General features: G+C 45.2%; 1 protein-coding gene across 2 annotated transcripts; it reads right to left on the bottom strand.

The window, feature by feature from the left end:
- Window positions 1-370: 370 nt before the first annotated feature.
- Window positions 371-9,252, bottom strand: ODC1 (ornithine decarboxylase 1). Of its 2 annotated transcripts, none has more exons than XM_085309708.1 (11): window positions 9,032-9,252; window positions 5,904-6,049; window positions 5,576-5,749; window positions 4,695-4,867; window positions 4,295-4,429; window positions 4,068-4,149; window positions 3,603-3,686; window positions 2,515-2,677; window positions 2,319-2,431; window positions 1,842-2,056; window positions 371-851 (listed from the first exon to the last, which is right to left on the bottom strand). In XM_085309708.1, the coding sequence occupies exons 2-11, from the start codon at window positions 6,003-6,005 to the stop codon at window positions 710-712; spliced, it is 1,383 nt and encodes a 460-aa protein (XP_085165834.1). In that variant the 5' UTR covers window positions 6,006-6,049; window positions 9,032-9,252; the 3' UTR covers window positions 371-709. The 2 variants fall into 2 exon arrangements, with proteins under 2 accessions (XP_085165834.1, XP_085165835.1); XM_085309709.1 differs by lacking the exon at window positions 9,032-9,252 and adding an exon at window positions 8,803-8,940.
- Window positions 9,253-10,219: the final 967 nt, after the last annotated feature.

The raw sequence follows: 10,219 nt of genomic DNA, 5'->3' as shown, positions 1-10,219 counted from the left end.
TTACAATACACAACTGTGTTAATTCCTTGTTTAGTAGTCAGACTAATAGGATCCTATGAGGAAATTGTGCAATTTTAGATTTTTTAACTTGGGTCTTTAATCATATGTGATGGAAAAAACTTGACTAGTAATTTCCCCTCTACCCATTAAGAAGTTCCTTCACTAGAATGCACTTGAGGGAGTATGAGGGGGAGGGAGAAGGGGTAGGCAAGTAAGGCACAAAATGGAAATTGTATTTTTCTACTGTTAAAAAGCTCTCGTCTACTCTAATGAGAACAGAAGGTCACTGATTTACAGCAACTTCTGCTCTTATGTASTACAAGTCATTCATGACTAAATCATGTTCTATACATTTAAAGGACACAACCAGTTATTTCAATATACTTTATTTTAAAACAGGTAGGTCACAAACACTAAGCTTAGCCCATTCTGCCATACACAAGCTACAAATACTTGTTTGACAGTTGAGGGTTAGTCTTTAGTAGCATATGTGAAAGTGAATAAAAATCCATATAAAACAATATTCAAATAGTTTCCATAGGAACACAGATAAATGTGACCCCCATCTCCTAGTCATTTATTTTGTTGCATTTATGCCAAACCTAAGCTTAAAAAAAAAAACTTAAAAATTCTAGCAAGAATTAAGTTAATGGTCCCCCAAATGCCCTAAATTTGATGACTAAACTTGCAGTTAGTTACTAAGTGTTGTCTATACATTAATACTAGCTGAAGCACAAGTTGCTGGATATTCAATTCCGCTTTCCCAGGCACAAGAGAGTGGCAAAGTAGCAACATCCTGCTCTTCCACTTCAGCTAGGAACCCTTGCTCCTTAATCTGTTGCATTAATCGCCTAGAAAAAGAAAGAGAAGTCAAGAATATTTCACTACAATGGGCTACACAAAGCAGCTAGACAAAGCATTTTGGTCACTGCCAGTGAACTAGAGKGCCAAAAAAGTTATGTTTACTCATCAGCACCTACCTGTACCTGCATCTATATACCACATACTATGAAGATTTAATGACTTAGCAGTCATTACCTCAGAAATTCAGACTCACATCACTGATTGTCCCTTACCCCATATCTCCACATTCTTAGATAACAGACTAGATATCTAAGGGAGCCCACCAGTGACAGCCATTTAACTTTTCATACTCATGACTTGTACCAAAAAGACAAGCTCAAAACAGAAGAACTTAACAGATCTGGCTAATTTATGCTGCATGTAATACAAGAAGTTGTGGTGCTACATTGCCCATTCACTACCTTTTATTTAGATGTATATAATCTTGTCTCTTGTACAGTCACCTAGCTATTATAGTTGTACATCTTTACTTGTAGATGATATGCCAGAAAGCTTTGCTCTGTGCTACAAAGGCCTGCAGTACAGTCCCACTGATACAGCTAYTTTTCTGTTTTTCTAATAGTATTCAGCAAGCTACAAACTTAGAAGAAACTGTAACTGACAGAGGCCTCTAGCTCCAGTTAATGGAAGGTAACATTTGTAACAACGTTCCATGTGTTGTGAGAGGAAAGACACCAGCCAGAGGCCAGGTTAATGAAAGGACTGGTAGCATTAGCCCTTTAAGTTACTTTTCCTGGGAGGCAGTACAACACAAGTAATTACTAATTGTCGTAACTGTTTTAAGCGTGCAGTAAAAAACTTTAGAGGCATTGCCTTTCTTCACCCCACAATGAAACTTAAGAAAGCCATAGGAGCAAAACTACGGCCCTTTTTGTGAAGGGACAGCCAATTAAACACGATCAATTCACTTCAGATATCTGTATCAAAAGCTCTCAGCAGATTAAAGTAATGCCACATGAAAAGCTTAAATTACTAACCATGCTGGTCTTGACATCACATAGTATATTGTTGGCCTCTGGAATCCATTGAAAGTAGAAGCTGCTGCAACAGTATAGGCACCCATGTTTTCAAATAGAATCCAATCGCCAACTTGCAACTCTGGCATATTGAAACGCTCAACAATACGATCTAAACCATCACATGTTGGTCCCCATATACTGCAGGAATAGCAACTGTCATCTGGTTTAAGTCTCTAAAGAAAGGAAGTTGAGTACAATTAGTAGGATAAAAGCAATATCCTAATTAGTCTGAGAAGAACAGCACACCACCTTTTCCCACCACGGGAAAGCTGCTTGCAGGTTCTTTTCCACCCTTGGTTTTAAATTAGTTCCACTGTACGCTTTATCAGCCAAATATCAAATCTTGGCTACATGGAGGGAGCAACAAACAAAGTGCAAGTAGTATGAAGATTTTGCTATATCTATGTAATACTTCTGAAATCTGAATTCACATACCTTTTGCAGAACTGGTTTAACATGCGCATGATCATATAAGATACAGTTGAATGATCCATACACTCCATCATTCACATAGTACATGAGAGTTTTGTCATTTGCATCCTCTTCATCTAGAAGAATTGAGACACCAGTTAAGAGCTTGGAAAGAAACATACATTGGGCTAGAAATAAGATTAGGTCTTGATTTACATACCATCAGAAGCCGTTTGCTCCTTTAATACAACTTTTTTTGCAATTATGTTGACTGCCAGTGTGAAAGCTGATGCAACGTAGTATCTTCCTGGTTCTGCAATAATATTTACTCCTGAATCCAAGGGAAAGTATTTATCCAGTGCTGGATTGATTACACTCGTGATCTAGGGAGCAACAAGTTACATTTATTAGTACATCAGTAGTTAAATCAGGTCGTGTTTAAAAGTCTAGAACTAAGTCAGACTTATATGCCCACAATGATATGCTGGGTCAGTTATAACTTCATATTTAATCTCCACTGATTGCTTTTATTTCATAGTCAGTTTTATTGGTATAGAATTAAGGTTGTACAAGACAAAGTAGACAGCACTTAGAGCTTAARCTGACCAAAGAACTCAGTCAAGTCTGCAGTCACCCCTCCTAGAGTCATTAAACAAGCATTACTCTCCTTCAAGTCCCCACACTTCAACAGGTGACTCCTAGTTAACTTGTACTTCCGCTTGTCACACAATATCCTCCATTCACCAGATTCTAAAGGATCTTAAGACTCAACAGGTTTTGTCATCACTTTTGAAATCCAGTTGCCTTTACAAATACAGAATTATTTCCAAATTCTGAAGATATCAATGATTAAGCTGTCTCCAACTGAAGCATTAATGTATTTGGCTCCATGGCATAATACCAGTGCCCATTTTTCTTGATACTTCATGTTAGCTAATACAATACTAGAAGCCAGCCTTCATCAATATGTGGGCTGGTGTTGCCTCACCTGTGTACTACATTATTAACRAAAGCCTTATTCTGCAGAACTCTTTGCAGATACCTTACATAGATATCTATTATCATTTATTAATATTTTGGATTTGCAGATGCTCTGACAGTGCTGTAAGTAAAAGTCCTACTAATCCTCAGCCACCTCTCTTCTTCCAAAAGAAGYGTTTTTGTGTGAAAACCGTTTCTAAATTTGGTTTATGACTACACAGATTCTTAAACATGTGTCTGTATACTAACATAAAAGCAAGATTTTATATTTAATCCATACAAAAATTCAAAAAGATTCCACAACCTGACAAGTTAACAAAGCTATACCTCTTCAAATTTAAGCTTGACATCTTCAGAACCAGGGAAGCCACCACCAATATCAAGCAGATACATATTGAAGCCAAGCTCAGCCTAAAATGAGATTAAATAGAATAGTGTTAATAAAACATTCTTAATTTATCATTTCAGCTTAACAAGTAAAGTCAAGTCACTTCATTAACACTTCAGGAACATGAGCTAACTGATCAACTTCAGCATTTGAAACTCAAGTGACTATTACTGATTTTAATGCATACCTAGGTGAGTTTTGCAGAGCTGCTGTCAAAGCAAGCCATCAAGTCTTCAAGAATTCCAACAACATGAAGCTAATGACTTATCTTTTAACCCCTTTCTTTTATCTTTTAACCCCTTATCTTTTAACCCCTTTCTTTCCTTTCCACAGTTATTTTGCCTTTGATTCAGTTTGCCACAACAGTTCAGGAGCAGCACCAGAAAGAGTCAGTCTATACTTACTCCCATATCAAACACACAGCGGGCATCAGAAATGGCTTGAACAAAGGTCTCTGGGTCTGTACAACCACTCCCAACATGGAAGCTAGGATAGAGATACAAGGTATCAGTTGCCATTTGGTAGCTGAGTGAAGTTCATACTAAACTCAAGTCTCAGTGTACATCTCTAGTATCAAGCAGACCATTTAAAGAATGCTCATTTGATRTATGTTTTGATACAATCAACTCACCTAACTCCAACAATGGCAAGGTCAAGTTCTTTTGCCCGCTCCAGTAGAAGCCTACTAGTCTTAAGGGTAGCTCCAAATTTAACACTCAGACGACAAACTGCTTTGGAATCATCAGTGGTGATGCGTAAGACTAACCTAGAAATAGAAAAAAAAAAAAGAGTGGTTCACAAGCTTAAGCAGATCACTTAATCAGCCAGGTATGACCTTATAAATGAAGACCAATCTTAAAATAAGCAAGCTTTCTTGTCTGTTTCCCCCTAATGTGCTAGTAAGCTATACAGGATTAGATTTCAATAGCTAGAATCATGTCCTAACTAATAAAGGGCAAGTTTTAGATAACAGACACTTTAGCAACCTGGAAACGCCAAAGAAGAATTACAGAACAATTAACATAACTTACTTGGCTTTTGGATGGGCCCTTGCAACTTTCATTAGTTCTACTTCGCTATCAAAAGTCATCATCCGTACACCACTGCTGGCAGCATGCTTGATTTGAGATACTTGTTTGCAGGGATTTGCATATATTATTCGCTCAGGAGGTACGCCAATGCCCTGCACCAGCTGTATTTCTGTCTGAAGAAAGAATCATAGAATCAGTAAGGTTGGAAGGGACCTCTGGAGATCATCTAGTCCAACCTCCCTGCTTAAACAAGGTCACCTAGAGCATGTTAGGCAGGGTTGCATCCAGGCAGGCCTTGAAGAGCTCCAGACAAGGAGACTCCACAACCTCTCTGGGCAACCTGTGCCAGTGCTCCGTCACTCTCACRGGGAAGAAATTCCCCCTCAYRGTCAGGYSGAACTTCCTGTGCTTCAGTTTCTGCCCATTGCCTCTAGTCCTGTCACACGGGACAACTGARAAGAGTTTGTCCCYGTCCCCTTGACACCCTCCCTTCACGCACTTGTACACAGYGATAAGATCCCCCCTCAGTCTTCTCTTCCCCAGGTTGAAGAGCCCCAGCTCTTGCAGCCATTCCTCAYRGGGCAGATGCTCCAGCCCTCTGATCATCTTTGTAGCCCTCCACTGGACTCTCTCCAGTAGCTCCATGTCTCTGTTGTACTGGGGAGCCCAGAACTGGACACAGTCCTGGGGAGCCCAGAACTGGACACAGTACTCGAGATGAGGCCTCTCCAGGGCCTCATGAGAGAGATTCCTTATTTTTGGACAGATGATCAAATTAATCAGTAAAATAAAGCTGAACAATTAAGCATAACCAAGTACTATCATCTTTACAAGATGTGTTCATATATACACACTAACACTTCAAATACATAAGGTCTTACCTTACTGGCACAATCAAATCCTGCACCAAGAGCAGCAAGTGTCTTCACTACAGCTTTGCTATCATTACATTTTACAGCATAGAAAGGGGTTACTCGAGGAAGAGCTTTATGCCATCGCATGTGCTTCTTTACAATATCCCCAAGGTCAGCAACATAGAAGGCATCTTTATCATCCTGGAACAAACAGATAAACAAACAGTGAATAACAGAGCAAGCTTAAAGGTCATACATTTGAGGAGACTGCCTTGCAAAGATCTGTAAAGGCAACTGTTCCATTTAACATAGATTTGCAACATCATGAAAGCAATCATCTTCCTATCATACTTACAGAAGACGACACTTCATTTATTTTTTGGTCGAGGATATCCTTGGCAGTAAAGCCTTCATCAAGGAAGGTGAATTCAAATTCTTCATTGCTGAAGCTGTTCATGATTTCTGAGATTTCGGGTTTACGTCAAAGGATTTAAGTACAACCTGTTGATCCAAAAAAACATTCGTTAGTTCATTCTGATTCATGTATGATTATATAACCATAAGTTATGACCATTACAGTGATCATATGATTCATACAGTGATCATTTTGGCAGCAGCAAAGAGTAGAAACTCTTATGGATGATGGATTAATTAGAACCAAGCAGGCACACCACAAAAARCAATTTGTTAGATTCAAGGCAAGTTATGCTCTGTTCAGCAACTACATGATGTTGTACTGAACTTACTCAAGAAAAAAAAGTTAATATCTGAAAGTATATGATTTTTAAGTCCCTGGAAGTTCAGTCTTTTTCCTTCACTCCTATACTAATATTGCCTCCAATACTATGACTAGTGGTAAAGTACTTTGACACTGGCACTTTTCTAACATCTCTTAAGCACTTATTTAATGCAGCTCATTGGTCTCTGRAAAAGTGGTTTAAACACTGTAGAATTTAGGTACGTTATTGACCTCTGAACAGACTCTAGGTGAGAGTCGGGTACCTCGATCTCACTGCAGTTCAGATCAAGCATAAACCAGTGAAAGGATCAGGGCTTTCCCTGAAGCTGCTCTGTTGGCTGTTAAGAGCTTCCTTGTTCTATCCACAGCCTCCAGACTACACAAGGAAAACATCAGCTGTCAGGAGTGGCAGATACATGCTAGAACACTGGTTCCTAATTGTGGTCTGCAGACACAAATCTTAACAGTGATCMCAATTAACAGTTGATAACAGCACTTTACAGTAGTCCATAAATCTGTGTGTTTAACAAGTATACTGGCCAAGAAAAGTCTCTGAGAATCTGAACTAAAGCGCATTCCTCTTCTATCCAAAACCCATGAAGTCCATGCAAGGTATGTGGGTCATTCATTTAATAGGCAAGTCCAAATACAGAATAATTGGCTACTCAATTAAGCTGTTCAGAAGTGTATTACAGCTTAAAGATATCAACATTGCAAGTGACTCACAGGGAAGATATGGCTTCATGTAACTCGATCCAGCAGCCCTCTGCCTTCCCTCAGCTTTTAACACAATCTAGTCATACAGACAGGACTGAAGAACTATGCCATGCGTAAGTCATTCACTAACATTTTTAGTTATATCACTGTTCCCACCTTTTTCAAAAAGGCKGTTTATAGAAGAAAACATAGGTTATCTTTCACAGGTTTTAGAACATTGTTAACCTGTAAAAGGTTTAAGACCAAAAGAATTATGCAGTTCGTACACTATGTATACTACAGACATCCATCTACTGAGGGACTTAAAAATCTATGATTACACTACTTCATTTCAGCCTTCAGAAACATATGGTACCAAGGACAGAAAACGTGGCTCCTGAGCAGGAACAAGTGACAACRCTACTTAGCATCTTTTGATAGTTTCTCACTTATCAGGCAAAGCCGATTTGAGATCCAAACTAGATTGAGCTTTGACTCTAATGAAAAAATACCTAACAACCCATCAAGTCTCATTCTCCCACTGCTCTCATTCACATGCAGTGTTAATTCCCCCAGAAGCTGGATTAAAGTCTTCTCTTAAAAGCCTGTTTGGAAAAGCCCTAAGAGACGACAAATACAATTGCTTWTAACAAGCTGTTCCAGTACTTGTTACTGAAGGGAACCTGCATCTTACTGCAGGATTATTTCAGCAAGACGTAGTTATGCAAAAGCAATTCAGGCATTTCTAATTGTGCTTAAAGGAATCGAACACCATCAAGACAACTTTAGCTTATCCTCTTTTATCTCAACTCTGTATGGAGCTGCATGAAATGCACTTTTCCTTTTAATCTCTAAAATGGATGGTACTTGTTACTGGTCACAGCAGATCTATTCTAGCAATAACTTCTTCAAGAAGTCCTTACAAGYCTTCATTTGTGAGCTATCTCCATCTTATTACACAATTTTAACTACACTCATACAAAACATAGACAACATATGATCATGTACATGCAAAATACAGCCTTCCAGTTTATTTTTCTACTTGGATTGTGTGCCAAGTGTCTACAGCTTCCCAGAAAAATAGGCAATTTGTGCTCATTCAGAAGGTGCTCTCCAGAACATTCCCTTATTCAGAAGCTGTATTTAGGCACAGCTGAGTCATGCCTGCAGGCTTTGTAGTCAAATACCAAAGCAGGCGTCTAGAAAGGGTGCCTGAGGCACTCCTGACCCTGGAGTTAACAGTTGCTCAGTGCTATCGGGAAGGAAACGGCTGGTTCATCTATTCTCACTGTGACTACTTCCCCCCCCCCCCATAAACTCATACAACCCTTTGGGAGARCGAGCCTCCCGGTTCAGCCGGGGTTGTGCGGTCTGACTCGGGAGCGGGGCACAATGAATCCTCCAGCCCCTACTACTGAAACACCTCAAGAAGTCGTTTCAGTTTGGCTTTCGTGCCCGTGCTCGGGGAGGTGAGGGGGGGAAGAAGGGGCCTTTACTAAGCAGCCGGGAGCCCCCACCCCCATACTGGGTCCGCCAGAGRAACAAGCAACGGCTGTCTCTCCGCAGCAGGGAAAGGCTTCGGCCTCAGGACAGGGCTCAGGCAGGTGTGTTTGGGAAAGCGCCCCGCGCCAGGGCGCCGAGCTGCCTTGCGCAAGGGTGAGCGCCCCAGGCCCTGTTCCTGCCACGCACCTGCCTCTCCCCACCCCGGAAAGAGCCCAGCGGCCACGGCGGGGCCGCCCCCTCCGCCGCTGCCGGGAGGCGCCGCCAGCAGCTCCCCGCGCAAGCCCGCCTGACCCGTTTGCAGCCGCCCGGAGCCTACCTTTCTGCCTCTCCTCCCTCCCGGCCTGGGCTGGGGATTCCCCGGGCGCCGAGGGAGGCCCCGCGCCCGGCGGGAGGAGCCGGCTCCCAGCCCAGGCCGCTTGGCAGCGGCCCCGGAGACACGTGGCTCCACGCCGGCCGGCTTCCGCCGCGCGCGCCTGCCGCCGCGCCAACGGCCGCCGCTCCCCCCCTCCCCGCCGGACACACCCCTCGGCCGCCGCTCGCCTCACCTCGGGCGGCGACGGCGGGAGCCGCTGTCGAGCCTCGCCGGCGGCCGGTGCCCTCGCTCCGAGCCGCCGCCGCCTCCTCCGAGCCGGGCGCGGAGAGCTAACGGCCGGGAAGCGCCCTGCCTGAGGAGGAGCGGGGCGGCCGCGCGGCGCTGCGCTGCGCTGCCGAGCGAGCGGGGCGCCGCGGCTGACAAAGCTTCGCCACTCGCGCGGCGCTCCTATATATAGGGCAGCCGGCGTCGCTATGGCAACGCACCAGCTCAAACCAGCCCCGATCGGCTGCGACCGGGTAGGGACGGTGGCCAGCCGCTATTGTGACGTCGGCGGCGAACACGGGCGGCGCGCGCCCCGCCCCGCCCCCCCGCCCACTCCTGCGGTGCACTGAGCGCGTCGGGCCTCAGCGCGGCTCCGCGCCGCCGCGGCCCGCGAGCCCCGGGGCGCTCCGCGCTGCGCGGGTTGGGCTCCGTGACACCAGCTGGGTCCTTGCGGCGCCCTGCACGCACACTACCTCGCCGTACCCCTTCCTTCTCTAACGGCTTTAACGAGAGATGGTGTCGAACGCCCGAGGCCGCCCGGCCGGGCTGCGCGCCTGAGGGGACGCGCCTGTCCGGGCCGTTACCCGTGTCCCTTCGGGGACCGCATCCTGCCCTGGTGTCGGCAGGCGCGTGGCCGTCGCTGCCCGCCCCTGCTGAAATGCCGCTTTGATCCCGCATGACACGTTTTGAAAATAAGGAGAAAAAAGCATTTATTGCGCAAATGAAAGCGCATGGCAAGTGCCAAAGGAAGGAAACTGCGGGCTGGCGCTGGGCCAGGGAGACGGGAGCGTGATTCCCCGGGGGCCGGTGGCGGTGCCCCCGCGGGCGCCGGGCTCGGGGCGCGCGCGAGGCCGGGCCGGGAAAGCCGCTGCCGCGTGTCCCGCCCTCCGCGGCCGTGGTCGCGCGGCGTGGGGAGGGCATCGGCAGTGCTGAACGGCTCGTCCTCGCGTGTCCGGAGGAGAAACCGCGCCCGGCGAGCGAGCGCGGGGACGGCCGCAGGCGTGCCCGGGAAAGAGGCAGCGATGGCCGTCGTGGACGCGGCTACCTGAGGAACCGACTCGTCCGTTGGTTGTCTGTAGGTAACTAATGCTGATGTTTTATCAGCTCCTTAAATGAAAACCTCCAGCGTGTTTTATCCCCCGCCCAGGTTCTGTCT

Source organism: Rhea americana, unplaced genomic scaffold (genome assembly GCF_003343005.1).
Source record: "Rhea americana isolate MKP2758 unplaced genomic scaffold, rheAme1 scaffold_300, whole genome shotgun sequence".
NCBI classification, from domain to species: domain Eukaryota; kingdom Metazoa; phylum Chordata; class Aves; order Rheiformes; family Rheidae; genus Rhea; species Rhea americana.
The sequence above is the reverse complement of the archived record's forward strand: the minus strand, read 5'-3'. Positions and strand labels throughout refer to the sequence as shown.

Excerpts from the sequence above, each read along its gene's own strand:
- ODC1 (XM_085309708.1), bottom strand. The coding sequence starts at position 6,005 with ATGAACAGCTTCAGCAATGAAGAATTTGAATTCACCTTCCTTGATGAA. Across the intron at positions 5,750-5,903 it reads TAAATGAAGTGTCGTCTTCT|GATGATAAAGATGCCTTCTA; the intron begins GTAAGTATGATA and ends TGTTTGTTCCAG. Across the intron at positions 4,868-5,575 it reads GATTTGATTGTGCCAGTAAG|ACAGAAATACAGCTGGTGCA; the intron begins GTAAGACCTTAT and ends TTCTTTCTTCAG.